Source organism: Neolamprologus brichardi, chromosome 17 (genome assembly GCF_056152115.1).
Source record: "Neolamprologus brichardi isolate AB-2024 chromosome 17, ASM5615211v1, whole genome shotgun sequence".
NCBI classification, from domain to species: Eukaryota; Metazoa; Chordata; class Actinopteri; order Cichliformes; family Cichlidae; genus Neolamprologus; species Neolamprologus brichardi.
Window position 1 is genome coordinate 16,678,267 of NC_142120.1, and position 18,362 is coordinate 16,696,628.

Here is an 18,362-nt window from a genome sequence, read left to right on the forward strand (position 1 = left end):
AATTAGCTGAATTTAACAAAAAGTTTGGAAAACAAAAGGGAAAGTGTCGAAAAACACAATAAAATATGCCTGCCCTGTGCATATTGACTGTTTGTTTCACGCAAAATAATGAGTCTGCATTTAGAAGGCATGATGTTGTTTATGAGCATACAAAGGTCAAGGTTTGCAAGCAGTCAGTCTACGTTATGGAAACATTATCAAAAAGCCTTGAAATCCAGTGAAACACTGGTCGCATCAGAAAGGTCAACCATCGTCTAGACGACTCGCTCCTGCTGCAGTGGATGCTGTGTAAAAGAAATGCTGCACGATTCCTGCTGTTATCTTTCTGTAAGCTATGAGATTTTAAAAGTTATCGCTCCTTCTCTTCTATTTCCCTCCAGTGAGGTGTTTCGTTTCTTTTTCCTGGCAAGGCGGGGAGCCTTCTTTTTTTAAAGAAGAGCCAAGAGTCAATCTGTGAAGTGAAAAGAGCCACTAGAATTGGATTTTTAAAGATGTTAATGGCCACCTGTTACACTGAGAGTTCTTAACTGTTTTTAAGAAGAGGCAGAAACACTTCTTAGTGGAGTCTGTGAGGACAGTGTAAGAGGTCATTATGTGTGTTGCTTATACAACGCTGTTTTTTCAGTCGTGTGTCAGTGACAAGAGTAACCTTTTGGATGAATAACCCCTTTTTACCACCAAAGATTGACCCATTTACCGAGTTATAATAGGGACACCTACAGTTTGCGGCTGCTTTTTCAGTGCTCACGAGTACTGTCCTTACTGTGATGTTCAAGGGAAGCTTTTAGGAATGTTATATACAATTAATTTCCTCCCGTTGCTCCTTTTCATTCCACCTTATAAAATGAAGTGGATGAGATTAAAGCTTGGCTGCCTTTCCAAATGTGTTTATTTTAAGCCCAACTGAAATCTTTTTGGTGTCTTAACCTGATAGAAAAACAAAACCTATTTTGGTCCTTAGAGTCCAGAGCTCCTCCTCTCTTTTCTCCCTTGTTCTCTTGCACTCTCTGTCTTTTTCCATCCTCTTCTCCTACATGTAGGCACTGGATTGTTCAGCTAGTTTAAGTGGTAATGTCAGACTTGGTTTATCCTCGTGCCTTGTTTAGGTTTCAGATACTTCTTGTCTGCTTTTGTCCTCTCTCCCAGGAAAACCCTTGATGTGTTGCTCTTGTGCTTGCTGTCCCCTTGGATCTCTCCTGCCTGGACTCAGCTGAAATTGGACAATAATAATTCTAAGTTAACTCAACTCAACTCAGTCTGACATTACCACTTAAACTGTTGCTTGTTCACTGACTGCAGGGTTTTGATTGTTCGGTGGCAGATTTATCATGACAAAAAAACCTAAATGTCAAACTCTAAGGTGGATAATATCTACACTACTCGCTAAATTTCATTGGAGACAGAATACACATTTCTCACCAAATGTGTCACAGAATACGGTTTAGTTGTATGAGAATGTAACTTTAGTAATCAGCTGATCAACTCTGGATTCAGCTTGACTTTGTGGCCTGCCTGCATTAACACTGTGCTTCATTTGTGCTTATTCAATGGGTAAAATATTCCACTTAATAAGGAGGATCTCTCCAGACCTTAATGGAAGGTTATATTTTTCCTCTAGATTATAGTCAAGAGGCCAATGAGTCATGTCAGAACAAAGGAAAAGCTATCCCAATCATAAAATTGCCAGTGTGTGACTACATTTAAATGCAAGGGTTTTTTTTTAATATCATAAAGTAAAAGACTGAACAGTTCATTATTGTACTCATCCTGCACTTTTACATTACCTGGCTGTATAAAAAATTAAACATCTGATCCATCTGACTCTGGAGAAAAACAGTGAGCTAATGGTTAGAATTAAAAAAACCCACTGCTTAACACAGCATTTAGCAAAAAACAAAAACAAAAGAACAATGATAGCACTTGTTTGCTCTGTAGAAGTGCATGGTTCCTGATTCCTAATTGCATCTTGCGATGTATTGCTATTTATGGGTGAAGGTTGAGCCAGTGATTCATCTTATCTCTCCATTATGTATTAATAGCTGGTACCCGCAGATGTAGAGACGGGGTCAGAGGCACTTTCACTCAGTAAAGCTTTAAAGAATCAGCCTCTGGTTTACTGTGTCAGCTCAGTGGCAGTCTGATAAAGTTCCCATTGGCTTTTCCCTTTATAGCAGCTTAGTACAGAGACAGGAAATACATCAGAGTGAAGACTGCTTACACATTTTATGTGTGACATGTCAACCAGCCTCTACAGTCATATTTTAGTTATAGTTTTTTTTAAAATAATTATTTGTCTTACATACCATACATATGTGTTTTTGATAGCATTATTTTACGTTAAATCCGAGGCCTCTAAGCTGGACTGTGACACAGCAACACACACCAAACCAAAGCATAAGAGAACCTCTGCTGTAAGGTTACAGGCAGGCGAACACAGCTGAAAGTCTTTGTTAACAAATGGGAGATGCTGATGCCTGATTCAGAGAAGTGCAGCAACAGGTGTGAAAACCCAGGAAGGGCAGCTCCACCCAAGGATGGAACACAGACCAGGTAGCTCTCCACCCAAAAGAGCAGAAAACACAGAGAAACCTCACAGTTGCCTCACAGATTCAACAAGCTGCTGGGAACATTCCTCAGAGATTTTGGTGGATATTAACATGACAGCATCACACAGCTGCTGCAGACTTGTTGGCTGCACATTCATGATGCAACTCCCCCGTTCCATCTTCGGGATCTGGTCACTGTGGAGGCCATTTGAGTGCAGTGAACTCACTGTCGTGTTGAGAAAGCAGTTTGACATGATTTGAGCTTCGTGACAAGGAGGATTATCCTGCTGAAAGCAGCCATTAGCTGGACATACTGTGTTTATAAAGGGATGGACATACTCAGAAAAAATACTCAAGTGGTTTGAAGTTGCTCAAAGTGTGCCGAGCAAATATCCCCCACACTATTACACACCACCAGCAGCCAGAACCATTTATAAAAGGCGGGATGGATCCATACTGCCAGATCAAATGCTGCTGCAGAAATTTAGACTAATCTGACCAAACAACATTTTTCAAACTTCTAATGTCCAATTTTTGGTGAATTTTAATCTCAGTGTCTGGAGTGGCAGCTAGTGTGGTCTTCTGCTACTGCACCACATCTGCATCAAGGTTCAATGTGTTTTGTGGGTTTTTTTTCACAGATGCTCTTCTGCACCACTTGGTTACAATAAGTTTTTTTTTTTTTAGCTCTTGCTGCCTTCCTATCAGCTCAAAGCCGTTCTCTTGTGACTGCTGGCATTAACAAAGGATTTTCTCCCAAGATTGTAACTGCTGTGACAATATGGGGCTGCAGATTGTGTAAAGATTAACAAGGGCCTAAATTCAGATGATGCAGGAGAACAGGAAATAGTTAACATAAAGTGAGCTGTTTACTATGGTAAACAAGGAAAACCAAACGGAGAACCTGAACTTTAAAAAAAAAAAAAACACCCACAAAAGAGAGACACGAGGGACTCTACCCAGAGACTTGGACAAGGGACAAGAGGAGACTGAGACAATATATACAGTGGCTTGCAAAAGTATTCAGCCCCTTGAACCTTTCCACATTTTGTCACATTACAGCCACAAACATGAATCAATGGAATTCCACGTGAAAGACCAATACAAAGTGGTGTACACGTGAGAAGTGGAACGAAAATCATACATGATTCCAAACATTTTTTTACAAAGTGGGGTGTGCGTAATTATTCAGGCCCCTTTGGTCTGAGTGCAGTCAGTTCCCCATAGACATTGCCTGATGAGTGCTAATGACTAAATCGAGTGCACCTGTGTGTGATCTAATGTCAGTACAAATACAGCTGCTCTGTGACGGCCTCAGAGCTTGTCTAAGAGAATATTGGGAGCACCAACACCATGAAGTCCAAAGAACACACCAGACAGGTCAGGGATAAAGTTATTGAGAAATTTAAAGCAGGCTTAGGCTACAAAAAGATTTCCCAACCCTTGAACATCCCACGGAGCACTGTTCAAGCGATCGTTCAGAAATGGAAGGAGTATGGCACAATTGTAAACCTACCAAGACAAGGCTGTCCACCTAAACTCACAGGCCGAACAAGGAGAGCGCTGATCAGAAATGCAGCCAAGAGGCCCGTGGTGACTCTGGACGAGCTGCAGAGATCTACAGCTCAGGTGGGGGAATCTGTTCATAGGACAACTATTAGTCGTGCACTGCACAAAGTTGGCCTTTATGGAAGAGTGGCAAGAAGAAAGCCATTGTTAACAGAAAACCATGAGAAGTCCCGTTTACAGTTTGCCACAAGCCATGTGGGGGACACAGCGAACACGTGGAAGAAGGTGCTCTGGCCAGATGAGACCAAAATGGAACTTTTTGGCCAAAATGCAAAACGCTATGTGTGGTGGAAAACTAACACTGCACATCACTCGCAACACACCATCCCCACTGTCAAATATGGTGGTGGCAGCATCATGCTCTGGGGGTGTTTCTCTTCAGCAGGAACAGGGAAGCTGGTCAGAGTTGATGGGAAGACGGATGGAGCCAAATACAGGGCAATCTTGGAAGAAAACCTCTTGAAATCTGCAAAAGACTTGAGACTGGGGCGGAGGTTCACCTTCCAGCAGGACAATGACCCTAAACAGCCAGGGCAACAATGGAGTGGTTTAAAACAAAACATATCCATGTGTTAGAACGGCCCAGTCAAAGTCCAGATCTAAATCCAATCGAGAATCTGTGGCAAGATCTGAAAACTGCTGTTCACAAACGCTGTCCATCTAATCTGACTGAGCTGGAGCTGTTTTGCAAAGAAGAATGGGCAAAGACTTCAGTCTCTAGATGTGCAAAGCTGGTAGAGACATACCCTAAAAGACTGGCAGCTGTAATTGCAGCAAAAGGTGGTTCTACAAAGTATTGACTCAGGGGCCTGAATAATTATGCCCACCCCACTTTTCAGTTATTTATTTGTAAAAAATGTTTGGAATCATGTATGATTTTCGTTCCACTTCTCACGTGTACGCCACTTTGTATTGGTCTTTCACGTGGAATTCCAATGAAATGAATAGAATGATGATTGATGTTTGTGGCTGTAATGTGACAAAATGTGGAAAGGGGGGGGGAGGAATCCCAGCAGGCAAGCAGTGTCTGAAATAATCAGAACAGCCCATCTGACCATTGTTTCCCCCTCATATTCAGATAATTGGTTTAAACTTCAGCAGGTTGTCTTGACCATATCTACATGTTGATATCCACTGAGTTGTGTGTGATTTGCTGTTTAGATATTTGCGTTAACAGTCAGTTGAACAGGAATACCTAATAAAGTGGCTGGTGAGTGTATGTCTAGCCCCCGATGTGATCTTGTTTCCAGCACGACCATTAATGAAACAGTTTGTCACCCTTAAATCACTGAGTGATTTGTCCTGTACTTATACTGCCTGAAAAGTGAACGTGTTTGTTGTCACCCAGAGACAGTTATTACACCGGGTTTACAACTGTAGTCATGAAAGCACATCAAAAAGCATTTTCACATTTTCTTTCTGCCTGCTTTGTGTACACATTGTTACGCTTGTTCGCGAGTATGCAGGGGGTGATCATCACACCCCCGTCCCTCTGGTTTCTCTCTTTCTCTGTCTACGCCTGTGTGTGTGTGTGTGTGTGTGTGTGTGTTCGCATGAGACAACGGGGTTCTGACTGAAAAGGAACAACCTCTGCTCTGATTCCAGGGACACACAGCAGACACCTTTAAAGTTGAGATGGCCAGCCATTTCCCGATGTCTAAGTTATACCCACACACACGCACAGGCTCACAAAGTTACACATGAAACTTCCTGTCTAGAAAGATTCGATCTGCAGAGCTCTGCTAGATTCTCTTTTACACTCGCTTGAGTCTGTGTGCCACCCGAGGATATCTGTGCATTGTTTTCAGCTGTTTTTGCTATATTTGTCTCTTTTTTGCGTTTTGAGATTCCCACCTTATCACCATCATTATCACTGTGCACAACCCACCTGATTAAACAGCAAAGTCCCTTTGGATGTGGCTTTAACAGTGTATCCCCGAATGCTCATTTTCAGGTTATCATGCCAGCTTTTCTGTTAGAAACCAGCAGTGTCTCAAAAATGCAGACAAGGTATCCTTTGACATCAGTGCCTTGCTGAATGAATACTGGATGCTGAGGGTGTTTCAGTCGGTGGTTAGTTTTAACTTTGTTAGACAGGAAACATTAGGAAACATTGGTTTGGTCTGGGGATTTGACAAAATGGCACTACCTGACATGCTAGTGATGAGAAACGGCTCGAGCAGTTGTGGTTCGGATTTTCACTGCTTTACAACCAACATTCACTGACAGCTCAGTGACAAATCCCTCCCACAGATGCCATGACCCAGTGTGTCAGGGGACAGACACTGCAGGACACATTGGATACAAATGAGCTACGCCATAAGAATTTCAACTGCAATATTCATCAACATCAGAGATTCCTGATCTGTTTGCAAGAAAGGTTTGTCAGCAACTTTCTGACCACATTTTTTTTTGTAACTTTAGTCAACTGTAGTACATGCTGATCCAGAACTTTCTCACTCCAGAGGTGTAATCAGACGTGTTGGCTGATCACATACTGGTTAAAATGATTTACCATTAGAGCAAAAATCCCCAGTTTGATGTTGCTTGCAGGGAGGGTTCATGCAGGGAGGATGTCAGGGTGGAAGGATAAATCTCCAAAACATTGGACAGTCTGTATTTTCTTTTTAATCATGGCCACAATCAATAGTTTTGTTATGTAACAAAATCAATTTGTTATTCAACTGTCCTTTTAAAAAGCAAAGACAGATGAAGCCGTGGAGGTGATAAAAGCATCGGGTAAGAACCCTTCTGTAATAATTGTGACATATTATGTCATTTATTTCAAAATATACTAGTAGAGCGTCTAAATTTCTGCTGAAATCTGGACGAAATATCTTATCGTGAAGGCTGTGTAAAGAACAAAAGCTCCAGAATATGTTCACTGGATTAAATTGATTGTTCTGTCAGTTAAATCAATTTGGCTCAGCTTAAGGAAGATTGTGATCACAGTTAAAAGAAAGCAGTGTTGTTTAGAAGGCAGAATGTGAACACTGGCATTCAATATGATTATATTTAGACCCAACCAAACACCCAAACTTCAATAAGAATTTCTTTCTAAATTATAACATTATCTGTCCGTCTGTCCGTCCATCCATCCACTTTCTTCAGCAGAAAATGGTGAGAAGTTGAGGTTCAGCAAAATTTATTAGTGTAGATGCTGTTTAAGTAATCTTTATTATTATTTTTATGTTTTATTATCTATTCCGTACGTTTTTTTTGACTCTATTTCAACTTAGAAAAACCCTTCAACCACTGTTAGATTCCTCTTCTTTTGGACATGTGTGCTTCTATTTTTCTCATTTTTAACATTTATATTTTTTAAATATTCAACTTTATTCAACAAAGATTTATAATGCATTTCAATGGGGAGACCCTTCAAATCCTCATTCAACTTACTCCTCTTTCAACTCTAACTAGCCTAGAGCCACCATTCAAACTTTAAAATGAGCCTCCCTTGGTATGTTTGTTTTATGGCATTACTGATGTTGGTTTTCTTGTTTCTAAACAGAAATCAAAAAACCTAAACGTGGCAGAGAAGGAAATTCCTTCTACGTCTCAACAGAGGTAAAGAAATGTGTGACTCTTTAATGCTGCTGGAGATATTTATAGCGGTGGTTTAGTGTGAGCTGTTTTATTTGACTTTTATTGTCATTTTTCTTCCGCCTTGTGTGTTTATATCATTTTTACTGCTTCTAGTTTTGTCTATTATTTATATCGATTCAGAGATTAGTTGAAAATATAGAGTGTAAATGTACAAAATACAGGATTTTGTTCATTTTGGTATTCAATAACAGGCTTCTGTTGCTGCCACACCACCTAACCATGAAAATGGCACCACTACTAGAGAGAGTCCTTTTCAGGACCAGTGTTTGGCTTGCTCTCTGGGAACAACAAAAAATTAAACAAATAAATTAATAATCAAATAAAGAAATCATTTATTTATTTATTTAATTTGTCCGGAGGCTTCTGTTGCTGCCACACCACCTAACCATGAAAATGGTAAAAAGAAAAGGAAGAAGAGAAAATGGAGACACTTCTTCTGCTGTTTCTCGGTTTGCTTTTACAGAAAACACATGAAATGCATATTCTCCTTAAAATGTACTTGTTCATTTTAAGTGACTTTACCTTTTTAATAACATTATGTTTGTTTGTTCTCTACAGGAAACTGACAGCAATACAGAGGCAGAGACCAACACTGTAAAGCCACAAAAAAAGTCTCACTTGTCTATTTTCAAATTCTGGAAGGTATGTTTTATGGAAAGAGTCACTGTCATCAAGCATTTACTCATCACAATGAAATGGGAGAAATTAAGAGCAATGAAGCACACAGCTATGTCCTTTCTTTTGGTTTCTTTCTACAGAGAAAAAGGCAGGTTGCTCCTGAAACAACATTGGAACCTGATAAAATCAGTGACAAGTGAGGGAAACTTTAATCTTCTCACTTTAAAGCAAAATTCTTTTGGGATCCTCTGGTTGCAGATTTGATACTTGACATCCTTTTGTATATTTTTGCAGATTAAAGAACATGCAGCATGACTGTACACCTGCCGAGGCAGCACCACCTCAAGAAGACTGCCTGGAAACAGAAGGCCGAGAACTGGAAGTCCAGCCTCCACCGAACAGTTCAGAGGACCCAGTACAGGTCATTTGCCCCCGAGCAGGACAACCAGAATGCCCCGAGGACAAAACTACAGACATTCCCAGGTAAGTGCTTTTAATATTTGAGCAGATTGCTTATCAAAATAAACATTAGATGGTTGAATGCTCTTCTCCAGAGAGACAATGTTTGCTTGTTGTCTTGTTGTGCTTGCTATGCATCCCTGACTCCTTTTTGCATCCAGCAGCACCCATAAGGAATGTGGTGAAAGTTCCCACCAGGTTAAAAACACCACTGAAAATGGTGAGCCATCAGACCTGAGTTGGGACACTTTGTTTATGCAGTTTCTGGAACAAGAGCATGTATGGGAGCAGGTGGTTGACATGTAAAGAGAAAAACGTCAAAATGTTTAAGCTTCAAAGCTCATGCATACATGCACATACACTGCTTAGCGTCTTGACATCTTTCCTAATTGTGTGTTCGTGTTTTTACCTTTTTGCAATAGTGTAGTGAAACATTTGAACGATGGAAAAATAATGGAAAATAAAATTCAGACTGTGGACCACTGCGGGTGAGTACACGTGGTACACGAGGACCAAAGCTCACTTTGTCAAAATGGAGAAAATGAATTATTTTACACTGATACTGTAAACTTTGTATTTGTGGCAGGTTTCCAAACACTGCAAACACCTGCTACATGAACTCCTGCCTGCAGAGCCTGCTCAACACTGACGAGTTCATTAGAGACATCAGCCGTCAGGAGACTTTGTGGAGAGCAGTCCCAGAAGCTCAGCTCTTAAGGTGCGCTACATCAACCTTCTACTTTCTTCAAAAAGCTGAAGAGCAAAGATATCTAAGACCAGAAATGTCTGTTTACCCTTTCCTTTTTACAGAAGGCTCATTGACATCAGGGACTGTCATAATTCAAGAAATTATGGCCTTAAAAAACTACGCCTAAAATCTTTTAAGGAGGCATTCAGCAAACACGTTCCTGAATACAAAGGCAGTTCACAGAAAGTACGTCAGCTGTTTGGACATTTTGTTTTTTTTGCTTTTTTTACTTTCTGATGTTTATGTTCTGTTTTAAATCTCCTCTGTGTTTTTCTTTCAGGACGCTCATGAATTCCTAACCTTGTTCCTCAATGAGGTCAAAAGCCTCTCACCTCACCTGAAGAGGAAAGCAGCTCTCCTGGGCCAAAGTTATACCTGCCCAGGAGAAGAGTATCATGTTTTCAAAATGGAAAACATGAGGACATGCAAGAGGTAAGCCTGTCTTTCAGAAACACAGGGCTGATTGCAACAGTTTCATATACCTCTTTTCCTCCTACCTGATCATTACTTTAACTACGTTACTCCTTAAATGTGTAGCTGCGGTCACCAATCATCACACCAAGAGGAATTCACTAGCTTGTCTCTTGACCTGGTTCCAGAGGGGTCTGTTATAAACATGTTAGAGACATACTTGAAGGTAAGATCAGAAATTCCAGTAGAGACTTAGTATCACTGATCTTAACACACCCTTTTTTGTTAGTGTTTGTGTGTGCATATGTTGTGATTTTTTTTCTACCATAAAGCCTGTTTTCTCTGTGCTGTTGTTCAGGAACAAAAAAATAGAATTTCTCTGTGATTGTGGAGGGACGACCTCGGAAGTGAAGCCGTCTTTTGATACACTGCCAAGGTGAGTAAGGTCACATCAGAATTGATCGACTGACCTGGTTTCCAAACTGTGGTGCAATAAACATCAGAGTTTTTAAGACAACACTTGAGCAGTCATTTTCTCCCATCTTTGGTTTGTGTTTGACACTCATTCTTCTTGTTTTGTACCTTGGGGTTTTTTTTCTTGTCTGTCAGAGTTCTCATTTTGCACCTGAAGAGGTTTGGCTTTACAAAAACCTGCAAGCTTCAGAAGGTGAATGACCCCGTCAGGCTGCAGAGGGACTTGGTGGTGTCATCCAAACAGGTAAAAACAGACTGCAGAACATCTCAGAGATTCAGCTTAATTATCACACTGATGTGAGACTTTATGAAACTAACACTCTTTGGATTTGTTCCTTCTCAGGGTGATGGCTGTTACAGTCTTATAAGCATCATTAGTCACTATGGAGGCACAGAATCAGGTAAAACAACTGACTTGTTACAAACAGAAAATGATTTAACAGAACTTGCTAATTTTCAGTGAAGGACTCACACACAAAAGCTTTTGATGTTCTAAGAAGCACTAAGTCCAAATCATGAATCAGTTGACTTTTAGAAGTTGGTTTAATTTGTCTTAATGTGATCTCAGGACACTACATCTGTAATTCCGTGCATCCTGATGCGAGTCCGCAGGCTACATCAGATCCTTGGCTCACCTATAAAGATGCACAGGTGCTCCACACATCCGGATCTGCAGTTTTTGAGGAACAGCAGCACTCAGCCTACATCCTGTTTTACAAGAGAAATGTAAGAAGACACAGCAGCTTATCCTGAAGTGAGATAATTTTAAATGTCCTATTACCTTGTTCATCAGTTTTGTCTTCATTCTAAAACAGGATGTGGAAGCAAGTTACAGCCATCATCACGCTGAAAAGGAAGGAACAACAGTCGTCTCAGACAAATTTTAGGTAAGTATTGCCCTTAGGAGGAAGGGTCCTCCCAGAGAGCCTGGCTCCTCCCAAGATTTCATCATCCAGGAAGGAGTTTTTTCTTGCCACCGTCGCTTCACATTCACTGGTCTCATCATCAGAGACATAGTTAATCTCCTAAGACCTGAACTCTTTCAGTTCACGCATTTTTAATTTCTCTGTGCCATTTGGGTTGATTGGGACCTGATGAATGGTCTAGACAACCCAAAATGTGATATATGGACGCCAGGTCCTAGGAGGTTAAATCAAAATCTACTAGTGGTGCACCACTACTAGAGAGAGTCCTTTTCAGGACCAGTGTTTGGCTTGCTCTCTGGGAACAACAAAAAATTAAACAAATAAATTAATAATCAAATAAAGAAATCATTTATTTATTTAATTTCTCCGGAGGCTTCTGTTGCTGCCACACCACCTAACCATGAAAATGGTAAAAAGAAAAGGAAGAAGAGAAAATGGAGACACTTCTTCTGCTGTTTCTCGGTTTGCTTTTACAGAAAACACATGAAATGCATATTCTCCTTAAAATGTACTTGTTCATTTTAAGTGACTTTACCTTTTTAATAACATTATGTTTGTTTGTTCTCTACAGGAAACTGACAGCGATACAGAGGCAGAGACCAACACTGTAAAGCCACAAAAAAAGTCTCGCTTGTCTATTTTCAAATTCTGGAAGGTATGTTTTATGGAAAGAGTCACTGTCATCAAGCATTTACTCATCACAATGAAATGGGAGAAATTAAGAGCAATGAAGCACACAGCTATGTCCTGTCTTTTGGTTTCTTTCTACAGAGAAAAAGGCAGGTTGCTCCTGAAACAACATTGGAACCTGATAAAATCAGTGACAAGTGAGGGAAACTTTAATCTTCTCATTTTAAAGCAAAATTCTTTTGGGATCCTCTGGTTGCAGATTTGATACTTGACATCCTTTTGTATATTTTTGCAGATTAAAGAACATGCAGCATGACTGTACACCTGCCAAGGCAGCACCACCTCAAGAAGACTATCTGGAAAAAGAAGGCCGAGAAGTGGAAGTCCAGCCTCCACCGAACAGTTCAGAGGACCCAGTACAGGTCATTTGCCCCCGAGCAGGACAACCAGAATGCCCCGAGGACAAAACTACAGACATTCCCAGGTAAGTGCTTTTAATATTTTGGCAGATTGCTTATCAAAATAAACATTAGATGGTTGAATGCTGTTCTCCAGAGAGACAATGTTTGCTTGTTGTCTTGTTGTGCTTGCTATGCATCCCTGACTCCTTTCCACATCCAGCAGCACCCATAAGGAATGTGGTGAAAGTTCCCACCAGGTTAAAAACACCACTGAAAATGGTGAGCCATCAGACCTGAGTCTGGACACTTTGATTATGGAGTTTCTGGAACAAGAGCATGTATGGGAGCAGGTGGTTGACATGTAAGAGAAAAACGTCCTCCAAAATGTTTAAGCTTCAAAGCTCATGCATACATGCACATACACTGCTTAGCGTCTTGACATCTTTCCTAATTGTGTGTTCGTGTTTTTACCTTTTTGCAATAGTGTAGTGAAACATTTGAACGATGGAAAAATAACGGGAAATAAAATTCAGACTGTGGACCACTTCGGGTGAGTACACGTGGTGCATGAGGACCAAAGCTCACTTTGTCAAAATGGAGAAAATGAATTATTTTATACTGATACTGTAAACTTTGTGTATGTGTGGCAGGTTTCCAAACACTGCAAACACCTGCTACATGAACTCCTGCCTGCAGAGCCTGCTCAACACTGACGAGTTCATTAGAGACATCAGCCGTCAGGAGACTTTGTGGAGAGCAGTCCCAGAAGCTCAGCTCTTAAGGTGCGCTACGTCAACCTTCTACTTTCTTCAAAAAGCTGAAGAGCAAAGATATCTAAGACCAGAAATGTCTGTTTACCCTTTCCTTTTTACAGAAGGCTCATTGACATCAGGGACTGTCATAATTCAAGAGATTATGGCCTTAAAAAACACCGACAGGCTTACCTCTTGCATGACAACAATATAAAATTATGCACAAAAGGAATTACTAATGTAAAAAAACAAAACAACCTGTGGTTTTATTTATATATGTTTATTTTATTTTTTCTACAATTAAATTCTGTTATTTTCAGCTTCTTCATATTGGTTTATCTTTTTATTCTTATAGTAGATTTAAAATTGAGAAACATTTGTACAACACTTAAGATAATCATTGAGAGAATTCCAGTTTCTTATGCCTTCGACTGTTGGACACATTTGCCTTTGTGTGGTTCCAGCAAACCGATGCTTAAAATAAAACTTCCTTCTGCCGTCCCCATTTTCTGAACACAATACAAATAAACTTTGTAACTTAAGGTAGTGTTTTATTTTTTGCCCTAAACATAATAATTAATGTCTGTAATTTCACTATATCTTCTAGTTATTAATAAGTTTGATTTTATAAACAATAGTGATGGGATTTCCAGCTCTTTTTAGAGAACCGTCTCTTTCGGTTCGGCTCACTCAAAAGAGCCGGCTCTTTCGGCTCTGAACCAGCTCTTCAGGTTGTTTTGTTTGTCTTTAATTAATTTATTATTAACAATAATATAAAATTATGCACAAAAGGAATTACTAATGTAAAAAAAAAGTGGTTTTATTTATATATGTTTATATATAAATATATGTGGTGGCTCCTAGAGACAAAACACATACAAACTCCACAAAGCACATACAAACTCCAAAACACATTTCTAGCATGAACTGAACTTCCAAAACAGAGCTACCTAGATAAATGCTACACTTAAATTACACAATTGAAAGCATGAAAGCATATGTGTATTGTTTGTGTATTTATACACAAGCATTCATATATAGTCAAATAATAATAAAAATAAATGTTCATTTACCTGTTATTACCACACACCAAATCCGGTCGTTGGTACTTCCTGGCTTGTGCAGCCACTAGGTAACAAAAACTCAACACTGGGCCTATCATCTTGGAGCACTTCTGTTGTCTTTTGTACGTGTTTTGAGTTTTTATGTGTTTTGGAGTTTGTACGTGTTTTTACATGTTTTGGAGTTTGTACGTGTTTTTACGTGTTTTGGAGTTTGTACGTGATTTGAAGTTTGTATGTGCTTTGTCTGTAGGGGCCACCATAAATATACTTTTATTTATTCACTCCACATAAAATGTAATAAATAAATCATATTATACAAAAATCAACTATTCACATTTCAACTTTTAACTATTTAAGTTTTCAGGTTTTTCCTTTTACAAATTTAAAGTGAAACAACACAAAACACTGCAAACCACAACACAATTAAATATAAATTATATTATGAAAACAAAAAGAACATGCATATTCTCTGTCATATGGACCTGCATGAATAAATTTTCTGAATCCTTTATCATGTGCAACTGAAAATAGTTGTGGATGATTACTATACCTTTCTAATGTGACGTTGTTGTCCCTGGCTCTCTTTCTCTCTTTCTCCTGCTCTGTTCCTGTGCTACTGAGTGTAACTACCGTCCCTCCCCGCTCTTCCCAGCCTAAAGCACAAGGCTCGCATGCTGAGTGAAGCGGAAAAAAAGTGCGAGAGAGAGGGTGAGAGGAAGAAAAAAAAAAAAAAACAACCCACGGCTCGCGATAAGGAGCCGGCTCCCGTCGTTCACGTCAAAGAACCGGCAATAGGAGCCATTTCGTTCGCGAACGACCCATCACTAATAAACAAACTATTAGCGTGTTATATTTAACATTATGTAAATAATATAATAATAATAACATTATGTAAATAATATTTAACATTATGCATAATTTGATGCGCTCTCTTCTGTAATAAATATAATGGTTTCATATTAGTCACACATGTATTCCCCCATCCTTCAACACAATAACTCAGATAGGGTAGAAACAATAAAAAAAAGTTATTCTTATTGTCTTGTAATCGAATATATATCTTACATTACCCAGGATATAAATACTTTTAGCCAACTTTTTTTTAACATGTTCAATATGAGATTTCCATGTTAACTTGTCATTCACTATTACACCCAGAAAACAGAAATCTTTCACTCTTTCAATACTCCCTCTATAGATAATACTATCTCTTCCTCCCTTACATGGTTTCCAAATATTATAAACTTTGTTTTTTCCAAATTTAGCGATAACTTATTTACATCAAACCATTTTTAAATTTTTTTCATTTCAATAACCATAATTTTAGCCAATTCTTTCAAGTTTTCTCCGGAACAATAAAATTTTGTATCGTCTGCAAACAAAACAAAATTTAACATTTTTGACACATCACAAATGTCGTTTATATATAAATTTTAAAGTTTTGGTCCTAAAACAGAACCTTGAGGGACCCCACATTGTATTTTCATTCTATCAGATGAATTGCCTAAACACTGCACATACTGAAACCTATTATCTAAATAACTGCTTAACCAGTTCAATACTATTCCTCTCACACCATAAGTACTTAAATTAGAAATCAAGATGGAGTGTTGCAGAATGTCAAAAGCTTTTTTAAAATCAATGAATACCCCTATAGTATATTTATTATGTGTTGCTGATGAAATGCCTTCAATAGTATTCATTAATGCTATTGCTGTTGATCTGTTCCATCGAAATCCGTAATGAGTTTCACTTAACAATTGATGTTTTTCAATTCAATTCAATTCAATTTTATTTATATAGCGCCAAATCACAACAAATGTCGCCTCAAGGCGCTTCATAGATACAGAGAAAAGCCCAACAATCATATGACCCCCTATGAGCAAGCACTTTGGCGACAGTGGGAAGGAAAAACTCCCTTTTAACAGGAAGAAACCTCCGGCAGAACCAGGCTCAGGGAGGGGCGGCCATCTGCTGCGACCGGTTGGGGTGAGAGAAGGAAGACAGGATAAAAGACATGCTGTGGAATGAAACTATCAAATCTTTGTGCAAAGAGTTTTTCAAGCACATTAGAAAACTGTGATGGCAATGATACTGGTCTATAATTATTAAAACTATGTCTGTCTCCTTATTTATAAAGGGGGATAACTTTTGCCACTGTCATTCAGTCAGGAAATACACCCGTATAAAATGAGAGATTAAAAATATAACAGAGAGGTTTGATTATACAATCCAAGATCTTTTTTACGATGACCATGTCTAACCAATCACAGTCAGTGGATGCCTTGTTTTTAGATTTTGCTACAATAGCTATGATTTCTTTTTCGGTGATTTCCCCTAAAAACATAGACTGTACCACTCTGCTATCTCCTTTCCATTCGTCATTCCATTCTGAATCATCCTGTTTTCTAATTAAGTTTGCCAGGTTAGGCCAAATATTTACAAAAAAAGAATTAAATGCATTTACCACTTCATTCATATCACTTATGACCTTATCTTTCTTATTAAAGTAAGTAGGTAAATTTAAGGGTGTATATTTATTACCCAGTAAGTTTTTTAAGATATTCCATGTACCTTTAATATTTTTTTTGTTGTTGTAAAATGATTTATTATAATATTCTTTCTTAGCCTTTCTGATAATGAATACTAACTTATTTTATAAACTTTATATTTCATTTCAGCAGGCTTTGGTCTAAGTTTTATATGATCTCTATACAGTTTATTTTTCTTTTTACATGCATTTTCTAGTCCTTTTGTTATCCATGGTTTACCAGTAGGTTTCTTTTTATTTTGCTTATATAATACCAGTGGACAGTAATTTTCATACAAAACCAAAATAAGTATTTAAGAATGCCTTATATGCAGCATTGACGTTATTTACAAGAACCTCATTCCAATCTTTCATAAGATCTTGCTTGAACTTATTTATTGCATCATCATTTCTAATTCTTATATATCTGTCCACACACACTTCCTCCTTTCGTGTCATTTTATAATCTAAAGTAACAAAAACAGGTAAATGATCACTTATGTCATTTATGACAAGACCACTTATAATGTTGCTTTCCAAGCAATTAATGAAAATATGGTCAATTAAAGTAGCTGACTTTTCAGTTACTCTACTAGGTTTAGTAATCAGAGGGTAAAACCCTCTTCCAAAAAATAACTCAAAAAAATCTGATGATGCCTTATGATTAGACATTTTAAAAAAAATCAATATTATGATCACCGCAAATACAGAATGTCTTATTTCCCTTTACCTTGCTCAATAAATCTTCTACTACATCTGTGAATGTTTCTATCAGTGTCCCAGGCCTCCTATACATACAACTAACAATTATATTACTCTTTCTTTCCATTTCTATTTCTACTGTCACACACCCATTAAATCATCAATAGCCACAGACATGTATTCAACCTGTTTACATTTAAAATCACTATCAACAAACTATATATAAATATATACGGTGGCCCCTAGACACAAAGCACGTACAAATTCCAAAAAGCACGTACAAACTCCAAAACACATTTCTAGTGTTCACTGAACTTCCAAAACAGAGCTACCTAGATCTCTTAAATTACACAATTGAAAGCATATGTGTATTGTTTGTCTATTTATACACAGGCATTTATATATATTCAAATAATTAATAAAAAATGTTCATTTACATGTTACTACCACACACCAAATCCGTCGTGTTTTGGAGTTTGTACGTGCTTTGGAGTTTGTACGTGCTTTGGAGTTTGTACGCGCTATGGAGTTTTTACGTGTTGTGGAGTTTTTACGTGATTTGGAGATTGTATGTGCTTCGGAGTTTGTACGTGCTTCGGAGTTTGTACGTGCTTTGTCTCAAGGGACCACTGTAAATATACTTTTATTTATTCACTCCACATAAAATATAATAAATAAATCATATAATACAAAAACAACTATTTACATTTCAACTCTTAACTATTTAAACTTCCAGCTTTTTCCTTTTAAACGAATTTAAAGTGAACCAACACAAAACACTGCAAACCACAATACAATTAAATATAAATATGAAAACAAGAAGAAGATGCTCATTCTCTGTCATATGGGCCTGCAGGAATAAACTTTCTGAATCCTTTATCATCCGCAACTGAAAATAGTGATGTTGTTGTCTCTGGATCTCTTTC

The 18,362-nt window shown here is 38.3% G+C and overlaps 1 protein-coding gene across 1 annotated transcript; it reads left to right on the forward strand.

Annotated features, from left to right (window-relative positions):
• Positions 1 to 9,002: 9,002 nt before the first annotated feature.
• LOC148097901 (ubiquitin carboxyl-terminal hydrolase 37-like) lies at positions 9,003 to 11,184 on the forward strand. The gene is made up of 10 exons (XM_087830567.1): positions 9,003 to 9,100; positions 9,221 to 9,286; positions 9,385 to 9,516; positions 9,609 to 9,732; positions 9,827 to 9,978; positions 10,084 to 10,184; positions 10,318 to 10,393; positions 10,567 to 10,675; positions 10,775 to 10,832; positions 11,000 to 11,184. Exons 1-10 carry the CDS (start codon positions 9,054 to 9,056, stop codon positions 11,182 to 11,184), a joined length of 1,050 nt encoding a protein of 349 aa, XP_087686693.1. The 5' UTR covers positions 9,003 to 9,053.
• The last annotated feature ends 7,178 nt before the right edge of the window (positions 11,185 to 18,362 follow it).

Coding starts and splice junctions, on each gene's coding strand:
- LOC148097901 (XM_087830567.1), top strand. CDS start 9,054: ATGCAGTTTCTGGAACAAGAGCATGTATGGGAGCAGGTGGTTGACAT. Junction 9,287..9,384: donor CAGACTGTGGACCACTGCGG/GTGAGTACACGT, acceptor TATTTGTGGCAG/GTTTCCAAACACTGCAAACA. Junction 9,979..10,083: donor AACATGAGGACATGCAAGAG/GTAAGCCTGTCT, acceptor TTAAATGTGTAG/CTGCGGTCACCAATCATCAC.